This window comes from Balaenoptera musculus, chromosome 18, assembly GCF_009873245.2.
Source record: "Balaenoptera musculus isolate JJ_BM4_2016_0621 chromosome 18, mBalMus1.pri.v3, whole genome shotgun sequence".
NCBI classification, from domain to species: domain Eukaryota; kingdom Metazoa; phylum Chordata; class Mammalia; order Artiodactyla; family Balaenopteridae; genus Balaenoptera; species Balaenoptera musculus.
The window spans coordinates 2,917,118-2,942,272 of NC_045802.1; the positions used below are offsets into that span (position 1 = coordinate 2,917,118).

The 25,155-nt window shown below is 43.6% G+C and overlaps 1 protein-coding gene across 1 annotated transcript in view; it reads right to left on the reverse strand.

Moving 5' to 3' along the window:
* LOC118884252 (mitochondrial intermediate peptidase) overlaps positions 1–25,155 on the reverse strand; it is a 140,913-nt gene that overhangs the window by 64,962 nt on the left and 50,796 nt on the right. The window contains exon 14 of the mRNA XM_036831773.1: positions 23,917–24,026. Within this exon, the coding sequence (XP_036687668.1) occupies positions 23,917–24,026 (110 nt within the window). The remainder of the gene's footprint in view (positions 1–23,916; positions 24,027–25,155) is intronic.

The following is a 25,155-nucleotide window of genomic DNA, read 5'->3' on the forward strand; positions in this document are numbered from 1 at the left end:
CCCTGACCAGGGACTGAACCCGAGTCCATGGCAGTGAAAGCGCCAAATCCTAACCAATGGACCGCCAGGGAATCCCCTATATACAATTTTTTTTTTAAATATACAATATTTAGAAGTTAAATCTTAAACTTCAAATTAGAAACAATGTTTCCTGGTCAAGATTTTCTTCTGTAAATATCACTTTACCAACCAGAGTCATGGCAACCAATACTGACACCAATAATTCATCCAAAGGTGGATGTGTCCACAGAGTAGCACAGATGTTTCACAGTATTGGCTCCTGAAGTCAAAGTATGGGCTCACTTCTAGTATCAATATATTGAAGAAAGACAGAATGAATACATCCAAGCCAGCAGGCAATGAGCAACCACATAGAAAAGAAAACGCTTTAAAACACCTGAACCTCAAACAGTATTTTTTCATTATGTTAAAATGAAAATTTAACGAAGTCCAAGGCAGTAGAAATAATAATGACTCTCTCACCATATAATCAGCTGTGTGTTTTACCAGCTTCTACTACGATCTTCATAATTTCCAAAGTAGGAAATATCCCTTCTACTGATCACTGAGTCTCCTATCCCAACCATGATGTGAAGTTGTCTGCTCCCCTTCAGATCTGGATGCTGCCGTGTTCATCAAAGAGTGAAAAGCATACGGAGGACGCTACAGATCACGAACAACCTTCAGATTAACCAGTCACAGCGGAGAACCAATCACTGAATTCTCTAAGCCACGTTCTCCTCACTTGTAAAACGTCCATGTTACAGTTTCAGAGAATTAGATGACAATTGAACAAGATAACGTACTTTAAAAGTGTATTATGCCAGGTTTAACAGAGCAGACGCTGACTAAATGGTAGCCAGTGCTGTGCACGATTACAGCTGCTCTACGTGACACAGTAACCACTGACTTTGACCACTTTATTTACATTTTACTGTTTTACCTACATATTCTCTACATATGGTCTGTTTCAGATTTATAAATTCTTAGGAGACAGGAATTATAGCTAAACAGTTCTCTCTCTGTAGCACCTAACAATCAAATTCTTAATAAGAAAATGTAATTTGTTTCCTGTTTTTTTTCTTTTCACTTATAAAAGTCAAGTATGCTTAATGAAATACATGTCTCCTCAAATTACTCAGCTTTAGCAAAGGACACTTTCTCCACTATGTGATCATCTTAAGGCTTTTAGAAGAACAATGAAATCTCGTTTCACTGCGTTACTAGTGTATCTTCCCTATTTCAACATCTGCCACAGAACTTGGTCCTTAACTCACGTTCCGAAAACATTTTCTCACTTTAAGCAGAACTAGCTATCAAACAGTGGGTCAGTTCCTCATCCGCAGGGTCCAGTTCATGTTTAGCGAAGACTGGTGCTAATGAGGAAATGCTCCTTCTGATGATGTTTTAATCAAACATGTCTCATGCTGTGGACCTTGCAGTTCAGACTTTGTCTCTGACGAGCGTTCCTCTATAATCTCTGTCTGTGTTCCTCTGTTGGTAATGCGTCTTTTTTTCTCTGGCTCCCTTCATGGTTTTCTCTTTATCTTTGGTTTCCAGCAGTTTGACTACTATGTGTCTAGGTATATACTGTTTTCATTTATACTGCATGGGGTTCTCTAAGCGTCTTGGATTGCTGGCCTGATTTTCATCATTTTTGGCAAATTCTCAACCATTATCCCTTTGCCTATTTCTTATGCCTTATTTCTCTCATCTCATTTGTGGAATTCCAACTACATGTATGTTACATTGTCTGATATTGTCCCAAAGTTCCTTGGATGCTCTATTTTGCCTTCCCTCCCCCTAACATTCCCCCTGCCCTTGTATTTCTGTTTGGACAATTTCTACTGACCTGTCTTTAAGTTCACACTTTCCTCAGCTATGTCAACTACATGGATGATCCCCTCAAAGGGATTCCTCACATATGATACCATGGCTTTCTTTCCTGCATTTCCACTTGACTGTTTCTCACAGTTTCCATCTCTCTTCTCCATCTGTTCACACATGTTGTCCGCCTTACCCATGATATCCTTTAACACAGTTATTTAAATCCCCGTCCAAGAGTTACTTTAAAATTATCTCAGTTACTAGTTATTTTAAAGGCCCTGAATCTGACTCTAATGGTTTCTTTGTCCTTGAGTGGGAGGCAGGGTTGTGTGCTGCTGAGTGATAATTCACTCAGCACACATTTACTGACTGCCCATTATGGTGATATATCAGTGAACAAAACAGATAAAAATCCCAGTTCTCAAGGGGTTTACATTCTACGAGACTTTGTTAACTTAAAAATTACTATTGATGGAAAAAAGGACATTTTTCTTTATTTCAGTTCCTACAGGTTCAGGAATAAAAGGACAGAGATTTAATGCATTGCCTCCTTTAGGCCACCCAAAAGGATCAAACTGTACTAATTACAATGCTGTTTACATATGCAATCTTTACTCATTTTAAGTTCATTTGCGAGTTTTCCGCGCCATACATTTAGACAATAGCAGGTAGTCAACAAACAGTGTGTGAAGGTTAGCTATGCCTGTCACTGACATTCACACGTTTCCAGAGGGAATGAAGTGGTAAATGCACAAACACATTATCTCAGCATACGCTGACAACACCAATACCCATCCTTCATTCAACAAATTCTCAGCATAAGAATTTAGGTAACACAGGAAGAAGAAAGACAAAACACCATCTCCTGCCCTCAAAAGACTTAAAATTCTGATATCTGCTTTACACGGTGAAGTTTGTGATGCATGTTGTAGTTGTGTGACTTCAGTTTTGTAGATTTATTTTCAACTTATTTCTGTACCCCTCAAAATTCAACACCTCAATTAACGCACAATACCACTTGATAAAGGTAATAACCCTTTGCAAAATCTGTTTTATTACTACTCCAAGTTCCCCCCAAAAATGGATTAGCAGTGGTAATAAAATTTTCAGTGACTATTGATACTAAATACAGGTATTTAATATGTAATTAGAATACAATGAATAGATGAGGAAGTTAGAGACGGGAAATGGAGGTGAAAATACAATGAGGTCAGAATTGGGGTTAGGCACATAAAACTTAAAGTTTCATTCAACTTTCACAGCTGGGCCATGGACAGAGCAGAACTCGGTGATGTCCCTCATTCAGACTGCTCTGACTACAGGACTAGATCCTTCCACTGGAATTCCACAATCCAGAAAGTCTGAGGACTGAAAGTTCTCACCAATTTGACACAAACACATTTGACGGCAGTGCCTGCTTTGCACAAACGTGGACCTCTTTGCTCCAAACCGCCTGTGGATGGGGCCTGAGCCCCATACACTGCCAGCCCCTGACAACCAGGCCACGCTGACAATGTCCACGGCCAGCCCCAAGCCCCCCAGTCTTCTCTTGCAAGGCTCCTTTTCCACAGTAAAGACAAGCAGATTTCCACTGTGCTCTGTTTCAAGGGTCTCCTGCTATCACTGCTGTTCTCACTGAGCCACTTCATTTCAATACAAAAGTACTTCGAGTTATACCCTCAACCACGCTCAGCAATTCGCACCCCTTACAAACTCAGTGCAGAGCTGTTCAGAAACAATTTTCTCAAACAGTCTACACCCCTTTTTCAATGGGGTTGGAGAACATTACTGCAAATTCACTTCAAAATAACACTGACTGAATGAACTTCGCACTTCAGATAATTTACACCCTTGCCTGAGTTTCTTTTATTAAAACACCTGCAGGAGGATTGGTTCAAGATGGCAGAGTAGAAGGACGTGCTCTCACTCCCTCTTGCGAGAGCACCGGAATCACAACTAACTGCTGAACAATCATCGACAGGAAGACGCTGGAACTCACCAAAAAAGATACCCCACATCCAAAGACAAAGGAGAAGCCACAATGAGATGGTAGGAGGGGTGTAGTCACAATAAAATCAAATCCCATAACTGCTGGGTGGGTGACTCACAAACTGGACAACACTTATACCACAGAAGTCCACCCACTGGAGTGAAGGTTCTGTGCCCCATGTCAGGCTTCCCAACCTGGGGGTCCGGCAACGGGAGGAGGAATTCCTAGAGAGTCAGACTTTGAAGGCTGGTGGGATTTGATTGCAGGACTTCGACAGGACTGGGGGAAACAGAGACTCCACTCTTGGAGGGCACACACAAAGTAGTGTGCGCATCGGAACCCCGGGGAAGGAGCAGTGACCCCAGGGGAGACTGAGCCAGACCTACCTGCTAGTGTTGGAAGGTCTCCTGCAGAGGCGGGGGGTGGCTGTGGCTCACCGTGGGGACAAGGACACTGGCAGCAGAAGTTCTGGGAAGTACTCCTTTGGCGTGAGCCCTCCCAGAGTCTGCCATTAGCCCCACCAAAGAGCCCCGGTAGGCTCCAGTGTTGGGTCGCCTCAGGCCAAACAACCAACAGGGAGGGAACTCAGCCCCACCCATCAGCAGTCAAGCAAATTAAAGTTTTACTGAGCCCTGCCCAACTGAGCGACACCCAGCTCTACCCACCACCAGTCCCTCCCATCAGGAAGCTTGCACAAGCCTCTTAGATAGCTCATCCACCAGAAGCAAGAAGAACTACAGTCCTGCAGCCTGTGAAACGAAAACCATATTCACAGAAAGATAGACAAGATGAAAAGGCAGAGGGCTATGTACCAGATGAAGGAACAAGATAAAACCCCAGATAAACAACTAAATGAAGTGGACATAGGTAACCTTCCAGAAAAAGAATTCAGATAGTGAAGACAACCCAGGACCTCAGAAAAAGAATGGAGGCAAAGATGCAGAAGATGCAAGAAATGTTTAACAAAGACCTAGAAGGATTAAAGAACAAACAAACAGATGTGAACAATACAAAAACTGAAATGAAAAATACACTAGAAGGAATCAAGAGCAGAATAACTGAGGCAGAAGAACAGTTAAGTGACCTGGAAGACAGAATGCTGGAATTCACTGCCACAGAACAGAATAAAGAAAAAAGAATGAAAAGAAATGAAGACAGCCTAAGAGACCTCTGGGACAACACTAACACAACAACATTCACATTATAGGGGTCCCAGAAGGAGAAGAGAGAGAGAAAGGACCTGACAAAATATCTGAAGAGATTATACTGGAAAAATTCACTAACATGGGAAAGGAAATAGCCACCCAAGTGCAGGAAGCACAGAGAGTCCCATACAGGATAAACCCAAGGAGAAACATGCTGAGACACATAGTAATCAAACTGGCAAAAATTAAAGACAAAGAAAAATTATTGAAAGCAGCAAGGGAAAAACGACAAATAACATACAAGGGAACTCCCATAAGGTTAACAGCTGATTTATAAGCAGAAACTCTACAACCCAGAAGGGAGTCACATGATATACCTAAAGTGATGAAAGGGAAGAACCTACAACCAAGATCACTCTACCCGGCAAGGATCTCATTCAGATTCGATGGAGAAATCAAAAGCTTTACAGACAAGCAAAAGCTAAGAGAATTCAGCACCACCAAACCAGCTCTACAACAAATGCTAAAGGAACTTCTCTAAGCGGGAAACACAAGAGAAGAAAAGGACCTACAAAAACAAACCCATAACAATTAAGAAAATGGTAACAGGAACATATGTATCGATAATCACCCTTAAATGTGAATGGATTAAATGCTCCAACCAAAAGACACAGGCTCGCTGAATGGATACAAAAACAAGACCCATGTATATGCTGTCTACAAGAGACCCCCACTTCAGACCTAGGGACACATACAGACTGAAAGTGAGGGGATGGAAAAAGATATTCCATGCAAATGGAAATCAAAAGAAAGCTGGAGTAGCAGTACTTATATCAGATAAAATAGACTTTAAAATAAAGAATGTTACAAGAGACAAGGAAGGACACTACATAATGATCAAGGGATCAATCCAAGAAGATGATGTAACAATTATAAATACATATGCACCCAACATAGGAGCACCTCAATAGATAAGGCAACTGCTAACAGCTATAAAAGAGGAAACTGACAGTAACACAATAATAGTGGGGGACTTTAACACCTCACTTACACCAATGGACAGATCATCCAAACAGAAAATTAATAAGGAAACACAAGCTTTAAATGACACAATAGACCAGATAGATTTAATTGATATTCATAGGACATTCCATCCAAAAACAGCAGATTATACTTTCTTCTCAAGTGCACACGGAACACTCTCCAGGATAAATCACATCTTGGGTCACAAATCAAGCCTCAGTAAATTTAAGAAAATTGAAATCATATCAAGCATTTTTCTGACCACAACACTATGAGATTAGAAATCAATTACAGGGAAAAAAACATAAAAAACACACACACAGGGAGGCTAAACAATACGTTACTAAATAACCAAGAGATCACTGAAGAAGTCAAAGAGGAAATCAAAAAATACCTAGGGAAAATGACAATGAAAACACGACGACCCAAAACCTATGGGATGCAGCAAAAGCAGTTCTAAGAGGGAAGTTTACAGCAATACAATCCTACCTCAAGAAACAGAAAAATCTCAAATAAACAATCTAACCTTACACCTAAAGGAACTAGAGAAAGAAGAACAAACAAAACCCAAAGTTAGTAGAAGGAAAGAAATCATAAAGATCAGAGCAGAAATAAATGAAATAGAAACAAACAAAACAATAGCAAAGATCAATAAAACTAAAAGCTGGTTCTTTGAGAAGATAAACAAAATTGATAAACCATTAGCCAGACTCATCAAGAAAAAGAGGGAGAGGACTCAAATCAATAAAATTAGAAATGAAAAAGGAGAAGTTACAACAGACACCGCAGAAATACAAAGCATCCTAAGAAACTACTACAAGCAACGGTATGCCAATAAAATGGACAACCTGGAACAAATGGACAAATTCTTAGAAAGGTATAACCTTCCAAGACTGAACCAGGAAGAAATAGAAAATATGAACAGACAAATCACAAGTAATGAAATTGAAACTGGGATTAAAAATCTTCCAACAAACAAAAGTCCAGGACCAGATGGCTTCACAGGTGAATTCTATCAAATATTCAGAGAAGAGCTAACACCCATCCTTCTCAAACTCTTCCAAAAAATTGCAGAGGAAGGAACACTCCCAAAACCAGATACCAAAACCAGACAAAGATACTACAGAAAAAGAAAATTACAGACCAGTATCACTGATGAATATAGATGCAAAAATCCTCAACAAAATACTAACAAACAGGATCCAACAACACATTAAAAGGATCATACACCATGATCAAGTGGGATTTATCCCAGGGATGCAAGGACTCTTCAATATACACAAATCAATCGATATGATACACTGTATTAACAAATTGAAGAAGAAAAACCATATGATCATCTCAATAGATGCAGAAAAAGCTTCTGACAAAATTCAACACCAATTTGTGATAAAAACTCTCCAGAAAGTGGGCATAGAGGGAACCTACCTCAACATAATAAAGACCATATACGACAAAGCCACAGCAAACATCATTCTCAATGGTGAGAAACTGAAAGCATTTCCTCTAAGATCAGGAACAAGACAAGGATGTCCACTCTCACCACTATTATTCAACATAGTTTTGGAAGTCCTAGCCACGGCAATCAGAGAAGACAAAGAAATAAAAGGAATACAAATTGGAAAAGAAGAAAACTGTCACTGTTTGCAGATGACATGATACTATACATAGAGAATCCTAAAGATGCCAACAGAAAACCACTTAGAGCTAATCAATGAATTTGGTAAAATTGCAGGATACAAAATTAATGCACAGAAATCTCTTGCATTCCTATACACTAATGATGAAAAATCTGAAAGAGAAATTAAGGAAACACTCCCATTTACCACTGCAGCAAAAAGAATAAAACACCTAGGAATAAACCTACCTAGGGAGACAAAAGACCTGTATGCAGAAATCTATAAGACACTGTTGAAAGAAATTAAAGATGATACCAACAGATGGAAAGATATACCATGTTTTTGGATTGGAAGAATCAATACTGTGAAAATGACTATACTACCCAAAGCAAGCTACAGATTCAATGCAATCCCTATCAAATTACCAATGGCACTTTTTACAGAACTAGAACAAAAAATCTTAAAATTTGTATAGAGACACAAAAGACCCCGAATAGCCAAAGCGGTCTTGAGGGAAAAAAACGGAGCTGGAGGAATCAGACTCCCTGACTTCAGACTATACTACAAAGCTACAGTAATCAAGACAACATGGTACTGGCACAAAAACAGAAATACAGACCAATGGAACAGGATAGAAAGCCCAGAGATAAACCCACGCACCTAAGGTCAACTATCTATGACAAAGGAGGCAAGGATATACAATGGAGAAAAGGCAGTCTCTTCAATAAGAGGTGCTGGGAAAACTGGACAGCTACATGTAAAAGAAAGAAATTAGAACACTCCCTAACACCATACACAAAAATAAACTCAAAATGGATTAGAGACCTAAATGTAAGACCGGACACTATAAAACTCTTAGAGGAAAACATAGGAGTAACACTGTTTGACATGAATCACAGCAAGATCTTTTTTGATCCACGTCCTAGAGGAATGGAAATAAAGACAAAAATAAATAAATGGGACCTAATGAAACTTAAAAGCTTTTGCAAAGCAAAGGAAACTTCAAACAAGATGAAAGAACAACCCTCAGAATGGGAGAAAATATTTGCAAATGAATCAACAGACAAAGGATTAATCTCCAAAATTTACAAGCAGCTCATGCAGCTCAATATCAAAAAAAACAAACAACCCAATCCAAAAATAGGCAGAAGACCTAAATAGACATTTCTCCAAGAAGACATACAGATTGCCACCAAACACGTGAAAGGATGCTCAACATCAGTAATCATTAGAGAATTCCCAATCAAGACTACAATGAGGTATCACCTTACACCGGTCAGAATGGCCATCATCATAAAATCTACAAACAATAAATGCTGGAGAGGGTGTATAGAATAGGGAACCCTCGTGCACTGTTGGTGGGAATGTAAATTGATACAGCCCCTATGGAGAACAGTATGGAGGTTCCTTAAAAAGCTAAAAATAAAACTACCATATGACACAGTAATCCCACTACTGGGCATATACCCAGAGAAAACCATAATTCAAAAAGACATATGCACCCCAATGTTCACTGCAGCACTATTTACAATAGCCAGGACATGGAAGCAACCTAAATGCCCATCGACAGACGAATGGATAAAGAAGATGTGGTACATATATACGATGGAATATTGCTCAGCCATAAAAGGGAACGAAATTGAGTCATTTGTAGAGACGTGGATGGATCTAGAGACTGTCCTACAGAGTGAAGTAAGGCAGAAAGAGAAAAACAAATATCGTATATTAACGGATATATGTGGAACCTAGAAAAATGGTACAGATGAACCGGTTTGCAGGGCAGAAATTGAGACACAAATGTAGAGAACAAACGTATGGACACCAAGGGGGGAAAGTGGTGGGGTGGTGGTGGTGGGATGAATTGGGAGACTGGGATTGACATATATATATATTAATATGTATAAAATGGATAACTAATAAGAACCAGCTGTTTAAAAATAAAATAAAATAAAATTGAAAAATAAACCAAAGCACCTGCAGTTTCTGTCCCTGTAGCGGCCCACGAGGCATGAACAGCCCAGGCGGACGCCGGCCCTGCCTCTCTCTGGAGGGACAGAGCAAGCCCAGCAGGCCAGGGAGCAGGGAGGCCCACTGAGCTCCCTGTATGAAGCACCCACTGTGTGCACGGCGCCCTACCCTGCAGCCAGGTACACTACAATGGACCCTTGATCCTGCTGCCAGGACCCAGAAAAGGGATGCATGTCAAAATTAATCACAAGGGGAAACGCCCTACATGCCACAAAGGAGGTACAGGCGAAGCTACGTAGGAATTCAGATGACAGCAATTACTGAAATGACTGAAAGGCAATTACCTTCACAATTATTTATGCCTCTTGTATTACTGTAGAGGAGGTTATTTCTATTTCAAAGATCCATTTTAGCTATAAAATGTAGAAAGACATTGTAGGTTTCCCCCCAGTGAGAAACAGAAAAACAGCAGAATTATTATTCCTACAATTAGAACATAATATGCCAACAGTTAACTATGGTGACCTAATTTGTTCTAATTTATTTTAATAATTCAATATGAATTTTTCCACAATTATCTTTGTTCCTTATTTAAAAACAAAAATGCTGTGCTGAGTTCTGAAGAATTGAGATCTGGCTTTGTGTGACTACGGCAATGACAATGACAGTGCCGCCTGTCAGCAGTAAATGCCAAGGCTCGGCGTCAACACCAAAGACCCCAAGGATCTGCTGGGTGTTTAGTTCCTATTTCTAGCATTTAGTTAATGTCTTCCTCCCAATCCACTGATGCATCTGTGTCTCAAATGTAAATTTCTGGAGCCCCAACCAGACTCTGAGGCGCAGTCAGCTGTCATGGTGTGATCTGGAAGCTTCTTGGAAATACATCGTCTCAGGCTGCTCCACGCCCACCGAGTTAGAATCTGCATTTTAACCAGATCCCAGATGATTTCATGCATATTAAAGTTCGAGATGCCCTGACTCAGAAAAACATAATCACCACAATGATTTGAAAAACAAAGGTGAGCAAAATGAAACCGTCCTAACCTTATGAGAGAAGGAACTGGCTATAGGAAGGCGGCACAGAGGCGGCGGCCGCAGCTGGAGGCTGGCATTTTCTGAGGCTGCTCGTTTGCGTTCTGACAGCAGGCGAGGCTCTGGGCATCCTCCTTTCTCATTTGTAAGACGAGAATTTTTTAAAAAAAAGCTGCAAAAAATTACTATGACAATCTGGTGAGGTAATAGCTAGTCAATCAACTTGTGCAAAGTATTGCCTGATTGGAAGAAACTGAAGTCCCTGCGGGTAGCTCAGGTGTCTTTCTCAGCACTGCCAAAGGGTAACCATGTGTACAGGTGGGCCTGGCGCCTTCAGGTCAGGGTACTGTCATGTGAGACAGAGAATGGCCCTGTCTTCCTTCTTCACAGTGTTCAGGCCTGGAGAACAGATCACACAGCTGCCCCTGTGCAGCGAACTTTCCCCAGAACTTCCTGACTGCCCCGCCTCACAAGGAAGGGCGCGGTTCACTGTATTCTCGGGGTAAACACAGCTGCACTGTCTGCTGACCACACGTGGGAACAGAAATGTTAAAATACTAACAGATTTCCTATTATATTCAGAAAGCACAACATTTTTGGTAAGGTTTCTGAAATACTGTCAAAAGTGCAACTGTGTTAGCAAACTTGGCATTGCTTGAATTCTCTGAATGCTTCCCTGTGTGCTTAACTTGTACACACACAACCCCATACATCTGTCAGACATCTGCGCTCACGTGACAACTCACCAGTCTGGTTTAAATAGTGTCACGTTAAAAGTTTTGGCATCGGGCTTCCCTGGTGGTGCAGTGGTTAAGAGTCCACCTGCCAATGCAGGGGACACGGGTTCGAGCCCTGTTCCGGGAAGATCCCACATGCCGCGGAGCAACTAAGCCCGTGCGCCACAACTACTGAGCCTGCACTCTAGAGCCCGCGAGCCACAACTACTGAGCCCGCATGCCTAGAGCCCATGCTCTGCAACAAGAGAAGCCACTGCAATGAGAAGCCCGTGCACCGCAGCAAAGAGTAGCCCCTGCTCGCCGCAACTAGAGAAAAGCCCGGGTGCAGCAACAAAGACCCAGTGCAGACAAAAATAAAATAAATAAACTAAATAAATAAATGAAAAAACACCATTCACTTAAAAAAAAAAAAAGTTTTGGCATCAACTTCTTACAGAGCCAAGTCACTGCAATAAAATATCTGGCTTATTTATGAGCATTTAGAAAATGTATTACGGTAGAAGCTGCACAAATATTCAAAATTAAGACATCCTCTGGTACAAATCCTTGTTTTCCTACCACCGAAATCCCCTGGGAACGTGCTGGATCTAAAGACACAAACTTGTTGAGACACGGTCCCCTCAAACAAGAAAAGGCTTCAGAGGCAGCAGGCCAAGCACCAAAGCCATCCAGCCCACGAGTCAGCAGCTTCGATTCGCAGCTTGATCCCAGCACCCTGAGCCCTCGACCTCGGCACATGTCTACGGCGGGGAAACCACTGGATTTGGCGTGTCTCAAGCTGCCTGCTTTGCTGGCAGTCAATAATCCGATGGCACATCATCAATACAATGAAAATGCTGCCAGGCCCGAAGAGGCAAAGTCTCAGCTCTAAACCCAGAGCAAACAGCATCACTTCCTACTTACTTTTAGTGGTTTAGTGTTTTCTTACGAACTGAGATGGCATCAAAGAACCTTTAGAAATGCTTGCATAGTATCACAGACTCACCTGACGGACGGCACAGAGAAAGTCGTACAGGGCTCAACATGAAACACTGTAATGTGTAAGAGTCTAACTTCTATTTTTTTCCTAAAAGAAACTGCAGTCATACCTTGATTACAGTTGGCATATATTATTAAATTTGACTGACTAGAATTTTTGATGTGAGTATAGAGCTATTCGTTTTTAGTTTCTAACTTTAAAATTTTTATTTTATACAAAAGAGCAGAGAAGTCTCAGATAAGTTCTGTGACTGATCTAGGCCACCTGCACTGGCAGTGGGGCTGGGGTCAGACCTGTCTCTGCTCTCCGGTTCAACGGTCTTGTCTAGACATAACTGAGAAGCATTAAAGCCGAAAATAAGAAACGTTTCAAAACAACTTAAACTTGCCAAAAGGAATCTAGTTCTAGTTGCACTATAATTTTTACCTTCAATCCTTATTCATATCTCCTGGGAGGATGACAGGAGAAGATTTATTACAAGGCTGTATGTCTCCTTGGAAATACATCTTAAGCAATTTTAGCCTTGGGCTAACTCCCACAAATGAAGGCAACAAGCTAAATCTTATGATGACGCAACACACAACAGTTCTAAAATGAAAGCACTAGAGCTGTGCTAAAAATAACACTTACTATGGAAATGGGCCTGTGTTTTTTGTGAGACGTACTGTATACGAAGCATAAGCCATTTCCTACGATATTAAGGGATTTTTAACTAGGAAAAACTGGAAAAAGAAAACACCCACAATGTTTTAATACTGATTTGAGTACCACTGTGTGACCCCTTAAAATTACTTAACCTGTCTGAGCTTCAGTTTCTACAAAGTGTGGGTAACTATGTACCTACTTCATACACTGCTGGACAGATTAAATAAGAAAAAACTATGAAATAATAAATGTTAATTTCTATTATTTATTGCTTGGTAAGTATTTTGTGAGAAAGATAACTAGAACAACAAACATTTCAGTGTAGTGGCTAATAGACAAAATTATGCAAAAAAATTTAGGTTCTCTTGAAAGTCAACTGACTATATCTCTGGTGATTAGTAATGCAGCTGGGGGTTACAAAATTACCAGAAAAAAAAGAATAAACTTGAAGGCAAGAAGCATTATGAAGATTAAAAGGCTAACAACTGAGGAAGAAAGGAATAGCTCAACTCTATACTTTTGCGCATCTAACAAAATATTCTCAAAATAGAGCAAAAATCAATGAAATTATTTATAGGGCATTGAAATTACTCTGTATGATACCATAATGATGGATACATGTCATTACACATTTGCCCAAGCCCACAGAACGTATGGTACCACAAGTGAACCCCCATGTAAACTGTGGACGTGTCAATGGAGGTTCATCAGCCGTTACAGATGCAGCCTCCGGTGAGGATGCTGATGATAGGGGAGGCCATGCATGAGTCGGGGCGGGGGGTTTATAGGAAATCTCTACACTTTCCCCTCAATTTTGCTGCCAACCTAAAACTGCTTTAAATAAATAAAGCCTTAATAATTTTTAAAAAGAGACAAAACTAAGGGGAAAAAATGATACATCCAGCATCCTAGTGGAAGCCTTACATCTCTCAATTTTTGCTAGGTCATAAAAATTAGTCATATATCAAAGATTTAAACAACACAATTAAAAGGCTAACTTAACAGAAGGGTTTGAAACCCCAAGCCCAACAATTAGAAAATATACAATGTACGCAAGCACAAACAGAACATTTCCAAAAACTGATGACACACTAGGCCATAAAATAAATATCAACAAAATGCAAAATCAATACCAGTCAGACTAATTAATTAGATATCAATAACAAAAAGATAAACAACTCCTTTACAAAGGTTTAAAAATTGTAAACTACACTTCAAAAAAAACTCATTAGTCAAAGAGGAAATTACAATGGAAATTAGCAACATTAGAAACATTTTGTATTAAAATCATGGCATGCAGCTAAAGCACTGCATCCCACAGTTTAAAATTTATAGCATTAAAATGTAAATGCACATGTTAGATAAAACTGAAACTCAGTTAGCTAAGTGTCCATCTTAAGAAATTGGGGGAAAAAACCAAGGAGGGAGAGAATAATCATAAAGACAGAAACTAACGGACTAAAACAAACAAAAGAGGGAGGATAAACAAAGTTTGCATTAGTTCTTTGTAAATACTACTGATACTTATCTTCTGCCAAGATTAATAGAGAAAAAAATGAGAGAAGAATATTAAGGATGAAAAGGACATAAGCCCGGATGTGGCAGGACGTGAAGCATGAAAGAATGCTATAAATAACTTCATGCCAATAAACTTGAAAACTTGGGTTAAATGGATAAATTTCTCGAAAATTACAAGTTAGCAAAGCTTACTTAAGAAGAAAAAAAGGCCAAAGACTCCTGTGACTATTAAGGAAATCAGTCATTTAAAAAATCTTCCCACAGAGAAAATGATAGACCCTGAATGGTTTTATGGCTGAATTCTGACAAAGTTTCAAGAAACCGATTATTACAATTTCATAAAAGTGCTTGTAAGGAAAAGAAGGAGCTCTCAGCAACTCATTTTATGAAATGGGATACACTTAATACCAACACCAGCAAGAGTGGGAGGACCAAGAAAATCACGAGCGCATCTCTCTCATAAACACAGATACAAGAAATCCTCCACACACAAAATATTAGCAAACTGAAGCCAGCACCGTATTAAAAAAATAACATTAAGTTAGGACCAAAGTCATTCAACCCTGGCACGCAAAGGCTGCTTAACATTAATATCAACATTCATGACATTACCAGATAAACAGAAAAGAACCACCCAATTACCTCAAAAGATGCAGAAAAAGTCTGATAAAATGCAATAACTGTTAGCGATTAAAAAGAAAAACAAAACCTTAGTAAACTGGGAATAGGAAAGAATTGCCTTTTCCTGTTATCTCCACTAAACCTACGACAACACACAGCTTGCTTTATGGTAAAACATGAGAAACATTTCCTTTAAAAATCAGGATAAAGGCAAATGATGCTCATATTACAACTTCTATTCCACGTCACTCCTGTACTGGAGGGTCCCGTAACTCGAGGGGGACAAAATAAAGACATAAAAGACCTATGAATGGGAAAGGAAAAATATAGCTTACTATTTGCAGCAAGAGTAACTGTTTGGTTAAAAAACTTTAAAAATTCCATAGACAAGTTATTAGAATTAATAAGAAAGTTTAGCAAGATTGCTAAAAATAAGATACATCCAATAAAGGATAAATTGCACATTTAAACACCAGCAACAAACAAGTAGAAACATAATTTTTTAAAATATACGTTTATAAAGCTATCAAAAAGGTAGGGCATCCAGGACTAAATCTAATAAAAGTTAAGCAAGACTCTTTGGAAGGAAGTTTGAAAACACTTTAAAAGGCTTTTTAAAAGACCTAAGGAAGGGAGAGGTGTGTCACAATTGTGGCCTGGAAGACTCAATATTCAAATATCAGTTCTCCCTAAACTGACCTACAGATTTAATGTAACCCCAACCAAACTCTTACCATAGTTTTTTTCAAGAAAATGGGTAAGCTGACTCTAAAATGTGTAGGAAAAAAGACAAAGGCCCAAGAGTTGACAAGAAATTTCTGAAAAACAAATAAAAAAAGATGTGCCCTATCAGGTGTCAAGACTTATTACAAAGCTGTAGTGATGCAGACAGCACGGCACTGGTGTCGGGTCAGACAGAACAACGGGGTACGGGGACCCCGAGCAGGTGAGGGCACACAGGCGGGCACTGGGCACCCATCCCCCCAGGTCACTGGACAGAGTAGTGGACCCCAGAGCAGGTGAGGGCACACAGGCGGGCACTGGGCACCCACCCCCCAGGTCACTGGACAGAGTAGGGGGCCCAGAGCAGGTGAGGGCACACAGGCGGGCACTGGGCACCCACCCCCCAGGTCACTGGACAGAGTAGGGGACCCCGAGCAGGTGAGGGCACACAGGAGGGCACTGGGCACCCACCCCCCAGGTCACTGGACAGAGTAGGGGGCCCAGAGCAGGTGAGTGCACACAGGCGGGCACTGGGCACCCATCCCCCAGGTCACTGGACAGAGTAGGGGACCCCAGAGCAGGTGAGGGCACACAGGAGGGCACTGGGCACCCATCCCCCCAGGTCACTGGACAGAGTAGGGGACCCCAGAGCAGGTGAGTGCACACAGGAGGGCACTGGGCACCCATCCCCCCAGGTCACTGGACAGAGTAGGGGACCCCAGAGCAGGTGAGGGCACACAGGTGGGCACTGGGCACCCACCCCCCCAGGTCACTGGACACAGTACACGGTGCTCAGACAACTTGGTCATCCACCAGGAAGAAGGGAAACGGCATTTCCACTTCACACCAAACACAAAGAGCAGTTCCAACTTGATTAAAGACCTAAAGATAAGGGAAAGACACTAAAACTTTCAGGAAAAAACAGAAGAATCTCTTTATGACTTCGAGGGAAACAAAGGTTTTTAAAAATAGGATATTTAAAGCATTCACTAGGACGAAAAGATTGCTGGATTCAACAAAATTAAAATGAAGTTAAACCCATCAAAAGATTCCATAAAGAAAGTGAAAAGACAAGCTGTAAACTGAGAGCAGACATGCAGCTGACAAAGGATTATTATTCCAACATGTCAAGAAATCTGAGAAATCAATAGAGAAAGGCAAACGTCACACAGGAAAATGAGAAGAGAAACAGGCATGCGAGAGGAAACAAAGATGAACAATGAAAACATAAAAAGATGTTCAACCTAGACGTCCTCTACTAGGGGGGTACTGCTGGCAGCTGAGGTCCTCGCAGCATTCCATTTCACAGCCACAAAACTGGCAAAATTACAACTTCTGACAGCATCAGACATCGATGAGGATGAGGTGCGAGGGGAACCACTGCCGAAAAGGGTCAGTAAGCATGAACGTTCTGGACGGCAGCCTGGAGAGGGAAGCGGGTCGGAGGAAGACAATCTCCCCGTGATCTCATTTTGGGTGGAATCTTAAGAAAAAAACAAAAAAACTGAAGAGACTGGTGGTTGCCAGAGGTGGCGGGTAAAGTGTACCCACGTCCAGTCATAAGGTGGAAGAGTCTGGGCATGTCATGTACAGCATGGTGACCACAGTTAATAGTACTACATTGTGTGTCTGGAAGCTGCTAAAAGAGCAGATCTTAAAAGTTCTCTTCACGAGAAAAAAATCTTAACTATGTGAGGTGATGGATGTTAACTAAAATTACTGTGATCCTTTCACAATATGCACACATAGCAAATTAAGTTACATACCTGAAACTAACACAGTATGCCAAACATACCTCAATTAAAAAAAACAACATGGCATCACCTCATAAACTTGAAGACGCACACACCTCACAAACCCAGCAATTCCAACCATGCACATGAATATGAGGAGAAAAGTAAAAAAAATGTTCACAGCAGATACACATGAACTGGTAAAAACCTGGAGGAACCCATTTCAATGACAGAAGAATGAGTACATAAATTACAGAATATTATGCTGAACTGAAAGTAAATACACTGCATCTACGTGCAACACTGATGAATCTTAGGCATACCAGGATTATAAAAAGAATCACAGGGCTTCCCTGGTGGCGCAGTGGTTGAGAATCTGCCTGCCAATGCAGGGGACACGGGTTCGAGCCCTGGTCTGGGAGGATCCCACATGCCGCGGAGCAACTGGGCCCGTGCACCACAATTACCGAGCCTGCGCGTCTGGAGCCTGTGCTCCACAACAAGAGAGGTCGCGACAGTGAGAGGCCCGCACACCGCGATGAAGAGTGGCCCCCGCTTGCCCCAACTAGAGAAAGCCCTCGCACAGAAACGAAGACCCAACACAGCCAAAAATAAATGAAAAACAAAAACAAAAACAAAAACAATCACAGAAGGTTAGAAACCGTGTAATACCATATTTTTTTAAAACTCAAATACAAAACTAAACACTATGTTGCTGAAGAATAAATAACGTATGTGTAAAAACTATTTTTAATCAAAAAACTAATAGGAATTCAAGACTGTCCTTACCTCCAGAGAGGAGCATTTGGTAACACTTTACTTTTTGAGTTGGGTGCTGGTTTCCTAGATGTGCATTCTACAGTATGATTTTGCAACATTAAGCATTAAATAAAAACATACTACTTTCAGAGGCATCTCCTTTCCGATCATTTTTGAGATGAATCTACTGGGCTGAAATCAGCTTTATTTGATTCCCATCCACTGTTCCCAGTAATACTGTCTTCTGGAATGACACAGCAGATACATTTTCTTCCTCTACATGGTATCCTTCAAATATTACAGCAGACTGCAGCTTCTTTTTCTGGTCTAAAACCATATTCTTACAACATTCCTAAGAGGAAGGGGTTCCCAACTTTACATGATGTGGCAGCCTCTTCTCAGGGTGCTTTCTAGATCACCGATGTCACAGTCATCCCACAAGGAACAAGAGTCCCCGTAGCCTGAAATGCCCTGGGCTTGGCAGCCCTGCTCCCTGTGGTGCGCTGAGGGCAGAGGCGTGTTGGCGGGGAGGGGGGACAAGGCAGGAGGAGGGGGGTTGGAAACTGAGGACCGAGGACAAAGGGGACGGACGACGCAGACCCTGCGAAGGGAGACAGGGCGTGTGCTCCTGGGATCCAGGAAGAAATATACCTGTGGTCTTCATCCCCGGTTCCTGGCACAGGGCTTCCAAAACCCTCGGAACTTCCTGAGGGGAGGAGTGAGAGAAGCGTCTTTGTTACTCATCACGCCCCTTCCAACCGCACAGGAGTTTATGCTGAGTGATGACCAGACTGTAGCCGTGACACAAGCCGCTCCATCTTGAGCAGTACCGAATCTCTGGCTAGCACAATTCTAAGAACTGGCCTCAAGAGAATAGGATTAACACTATTTCTCATAATAGTCTGTATCTTTGTGGGCATCAAAATAACCGTAGCTTGCTCTGCCCGTACATGTAAGCAGACAACACTGTCAGCAAAGAGATGGTACAGACCCATCTTCTGCTCCGAGAATACAGCGCCCTGTGTCAGCATGAAGCAGTTACAGAAGACGGACCTTAGCCCATAATCCCGCAGAAATGGAGTGATGTCTGACAGTGGGGATTTGTAAGCAGCTTTTTGCAGGCCGCTCCTCGTAGGAAAGAGCTCTCTGCAGGAGGTCCTTTTTGTCTTGTCACTTTAGCAAAGCTATATTTTAACTAACCTCCAGCCCAAGCACACCTTTCAAATCTTTTGATCGCATGATACTTTTTGCCTAACCTGTTGGTTCTTTCCTTAAAGTAGTAGAAATGAAGAGTAAGTAATTAACAGATGACCAGCCCTCTCCCCCAGCTCCCCGGGGGTTCAGTAATCGCGTGAGCAGACTGTGTGAGTAAGACCGCACCTAAGGAAAGACCACAAGGAGTCGACACGGCTGCACGCAGTAGGGGACAGCGACGGCTCTGACCTCAGTGATTAACGGACACCACTTCCCCTTTCCCTTTAAAAACCTTCACGGTTGAGCAGAATCTTCAGAATTGGTTCCGGGACACGAGTCCGCCTTCTCCCCAGGTCGCCGGCCTCGTGAATAAAGCAAACTTTCTGCTCCTACCAGCACTCGTCTCTTAAGTATTGGCTTTTTGAGCGGTGAGTGGCCAAACCTGAGTTTGGTAACAACGGTAGCTGAAAGGTGGAAGCAACCCAAGTGTCCATCAACGGATGAATGGCTGAACAAAATGTGGTCCATCCACACAAAGAAAATCACTCAGCCTTAGAAAGAAATTCTGACACAGGCTACACCTGGATGAACCTTGAAAACATCATGCTAAATGAAATAAACCAGCCACAGAAGGATAAATACTGTATAATTCCACTTATATGAGGTCCCTAGAATAGTGAAATTCATGGAAACAGAGCAGAGTGCTGGCTGACGGGCTGCGGGAGGGGAAATGAGGCGCTCGTGTCTAATGGGGACAGAGCGCCAGTTGTGCAGGATGAACAGCGTTCTGGGGATGGCGGTGGTGAGGGAAGCAGAGCAACGACAATGCACTTAACACCCCTGAACAGTCACTGAAACACGGTGAAGCTGGCACGTTGTACGTTATATGTATTTTACGACGACTAAAAAAGGAGCTGTGTATGAAAATGTTCAAGGGAGGACAAAGCCCGTGCTTCCAGAAGCGTGGAACCGCTGGAAGCAACTGGAAGGGTTAGGCTGAAGGCCAGAACCAACGAGCATGGAGAAGAAAGACAACACCCCCTTTCCTCAGATCCCACAGGTCCTGCGAAGCAGCCTAAGGTCAACCGAGGTTTGGGAGGAACTCCCCGAGACCGCTGATTCACATCAAGTTCACCACGTCTAAAAACCTGGATGTTTCCACGGGAGCTGCTACCAAGTCTGTATTTCTGCTGTACTTGTGCTACTGATTTTAAGATTGATTTACAACTAATTCTGCTTCAGCTTTGATGCTGTAGCTTGTCAAGACGGTTTGAACCTCGAATGAGCACCTCTGGTATTTGTTTCCTGACAGCTGTATGGCACCTGCAGATCTGAGAGGCATACTTCTGATTCTGTGACCACAAGGAATCCACTGGCTCTGGGACGCTCAGGTTCAGATAAAGTACTTTTTAGGTGTTCATAAGTCACCAATACCTTCTCCCTAGGCGGACGGCTCTCTGGAATAGACCACATGACGGGGAAAATTCCTTCCCTGATGTGCAGCAGGCCAGGAAATGAAGCAGAAAGGTGCACCCTGCTACTCCTCTTCTGCTGTCCCTCTCTAACGTCATTTCTTCACAGAGTTAGATTCGAGGGGATTAGCTCCTGCCCTGAGGCTAGAACTGCCCTTACAGTGAAAGCGTCCAGCCAGTTGGTGTTGGATCAGCGACAAGAAGAGGCGAGTCCGCTGCGAGGCTCGAGGGGCCCCGTGCCTCCGGCGCCCTCTCCAGACTCCACGGTCCCCAAACGGTTCCTGCTTTGGAGGCTGCGTCTGCAGTCCCTTCAGCCCACTGGACGCGCCTTCTGAGTCCGAAGCGGGAATTAATCCACAGCAGCTCGCTGCTCGCTTCCCATCTCATCTCGTCTGAAGTGGAGTTTTGGACTTAATATTCTTTTCTTGAAACGATCTGTTCAAAAATGGTTCCTCTGACTGAAGAATTCAGTAATAAACAGGAATTGTCTTTTTTGGGGACATTACACCACCCTCCCAGCAGTGGTCCTAGCCCTTCCTGGCTCTTCTCATTGCTCTGGAAACAGACGACATATTTTTAAACTGGCCTCAGTATCGTGGTGCGTTTCAGCCCAGCACTCGGGTCCGACGCCGACAGGGTCTCGCCACCGTCCGGCAGGCGCCCCGCTCCGCGCGCCCTCGGGAACCCGAGCCCCCCGGCAGCCCCTCTCACGGGCCGCTTCTAACCTCCCCACACGCCGCCCGCCGCCTCCCCACCACTCGGCCCCACACGCCCGCGTGTCCACTTGACTCTGGGTTTCAGGCCGGCGCCGCGAGCCGCCGCGTGGGCAGCAACGCTGTGCAGCGGACATCCAAGGCGAGACCCGTCCTCCTCCCTCAGACGTGGCCCTCCTCCCGGACTCCCTGCTCCCGGACCCTCCCCGCCATGTGACCAGCCGCAGGCCCTTCCCGCCAAGCCTCCAACGGCTGCTCGTCTCCCGGCCCCGCTGCCAGCACGTTGGCTCTGGCCCTCGTCACCGCTGACCGCAGCAAAGGACGGACGAGCCCTCGGGTCCAAAGGTGGACTCCAGGGAGGCTGCCGGCTGGAGGCTAATGAGAAGGGGGGCTGGGGCAGGCTCACAGGAGGGACTCGGCCCCGAGGGGAAGCCCGGGACACAGGAGAACCCCCCTCGTCACCAGGCGGGCGAGCAGAGGGGCCGGGACTCCCGGGGTGTGGGCAAGGCGGGTGCACAGGCAGATGGGGTGCAGGTTCTGAACACGACGGGCGCACAGGCAGATGGGGTGCAGGTTCTGAACGCGAGGACATTCCCGCGCTCGTCCCTGTCCGTCCCCCTACCCCCCCTCGCTGACCCTGCCACACGCGCCGTCCTGCCTGTCTCGGGGTCTCTGAGCCCCGGGGACTGTCCCTCGGCTGGAGTCGCCTTGCCCTCAGCCCTGCTCTGCGCCCCCTGAGACGCGAGGCCACGAGTGCAGGGGTGCTGTCGCACTTACTCCCGGCTGCTTCTCAGGCGCTGAGAACGGAGCCCGTTTCCTGATGGAGGGACTCACCTACGGCCTCAGTGTGTCCTCAGTAAACGTCCTGCAACGAGACGGATGAGGGCTGTGCGAGCTCACTGGCAAGTTGCCACCCGACGTACTTTTTCACGACCCGGTTCCTCCAGGAGCTCCTGGTGAAGCCCGTCCCGAGGCCCCAGCAGAGGGCCGGCTCCCCGCAAGCCTGCGCCCTGTGCCCGAGCACATCCGTGCCCTCGAGGATGGGCACGGGGCGGTTACGGGAGCAGGAGCTGCGCCAGGCCATCCTCCTCCTTCCCAGACCCCAAAGTGTGGAGCCGGGGGAACCAGGCTATTGCCTGATGGGCTATGTGCTTCTATGTCGTCGGCTAAGTTGACATAATCCCCAGAGCAACTCTGCATGTTGATGGGCAGGTAGCTGACTGGATCACAGATATTTCAATTCTGTCCTCTTAACCACAGAAACAGATTATGATGGAGACTAACTCAGATTAGTTCTCCAGGAACTCACCCATTATTCTACAGTTGACAGTAATAGTTAAAGTCAAGTCCAAAAAATAGAAATCGCCAATTCACATTACGCATCCAGAGATACAACCGGAAAGAGAGTCACAAATAAAGGTGGGTTTTGGCCCTTCTTTTTCTGATTCCATTCAGTCCTTCCTTTAATTTCTTTTAGTGCTTTTTTTGTGTTAGGCACAATTCTAAATGCTGAAGATTAAAAGATGAATATAATTGTACACACAGGCACTCAGCGAGGTACAGTTTAAGGAAGAAACACACTACCTAATGTAACAGTGTATCACCAAAATTCTGAGAGAAGAATACATTTTCCATGGGACACGCAGACAGTAAACATACAATGTTGACAGTTAGATTAGAGCTAACTTACCGTAAAGTATCGCTCACTTAATCCTACCTTACAGAACTTAAAAATCTTTAACATTACAAGGCACTATTTAAACCTAAACCTCAAAATTAAGGAATTTTCAGACTTGGCATCATGTAGATGCTACCTAAACACATCGGGGAGATATGGCATCATAGCTTACCAAACAACACACACATTCAGACCTAGAGAATATTCAGAAGCATAAAGGGTAGAGGAAAGAGCAAAGGCTTTTTTGAGGTGAGACAGGCTTTGAGGCTTGTTTCCCCCTCTGGCAACAGGACACAGCACCTTCCTCAGGGGGCAGCTCTGGGGACTAGACGGGACATTACTGGGCATATAATAAAGGGCAGCTACTTGTTGCCCACACATGACTGTAGCTACAGCTGAAGAAAGGGAATCAGGAGATGGTAGAAGGATTCTGGTTCGGAGAAGGTTCTGAAAAAGCAGTAAGAGTACCGCGCTACCCCGCAGGTCACAAAAGCCACCCCCGTGCCCCAGAGGACGGTACAGAAAGTCAATGCTCCCTACCTGCCCCGTCTGATAATGTCGGGCAAACTGGTGAACCACTCGGTAATCATTTGCAAAGTACTCCATCAGAATAGAAGGGACCTCGGCAAAGTCAGTGGGGCACCTGGTCCCTAAAATGGGGGAGAAAGAAAAAAGTTGGCATGAATCACATCAACACGATCATCCTACTACAAACACTCTTTTAAAATTTTTTATTTGTACTTCTGATGAACTATGATAATCTTTAATTCATTAAGTCAATATTTTACTTCTATAAAATTATTGCACATATTCACAGAAAAGTTTGTAATCATCTCATGTATTTTCCCACGTATCAGAAGTAAAACAAAGTATTTGCACAGCTGGATAGAACACCTTGTAAAGCAACGGCTCACACCCTCTACAAACAAAACTGTCTTCAGCTATGCGGGGCTATACCTGAAACACACATTACAACATTCTTACTTAATTAACACAGCAATTGAATTTAATTCATGAATTCCATCACCAAGCGCCCGTATCCTTCATTTGTTTTAAAAGTACTTTATCTGTTGATTGCTTCTGGTAACAAGGTCAATCCTCAATACAGAAAAGCAACATTTCAAACTCAAAATTATTTAAAGAACAAATCCTGGGCTTCCCTGGTGGCGCAGTGGTTGGGAGTCCGCCTGCCGATGCAGGGGACGCGGGTTCGAGCCCTGGTCTGGGAGGATCCCGCATGCCGCGGGGCAACTGGGCCCGTGAGCCACAGCTACTGAGCCTGCGCGTCTGGAGCCTGTGCTCCGCAACAGGAGAGGCCGCGATAGTGAGAGGCCCGCGCACCGCGATGAAGAGTGGCCCCCGCTCGCCGCAACTGGAGAAAGCCCTCGCACAGAAACGAAGACCCAACACAGCCAAAAATAAAATATAAAATAAATAAATTAATTAAAGAAACGTTAAAAAAAAAAAAAAAAAAAGAACAAATCCTGTAAGCACGTCTTGGTGACACTTTATGATTCTGTCCGGCCCATCTACCGCCGTCTTTTCAAATACCTCCTCCTCCCCCAAAATACTGTGTGTAAAGTTAGTTACTAAATACTGAAGACCAACACTTGCCCAGGTGGTCTAAGGCTGACTGACCCTGTCTGACCGCAAGCTTAAGACTCGGAGAGGATAAGGAGGAGGGAAGCCTGGGACGTCACCCGACACAGCAACCCGTCGGCAGGGGGACCACAGCTTTTACACAGGGGAAAGCAAAGGAGAAATACAAAGTACCTGGTC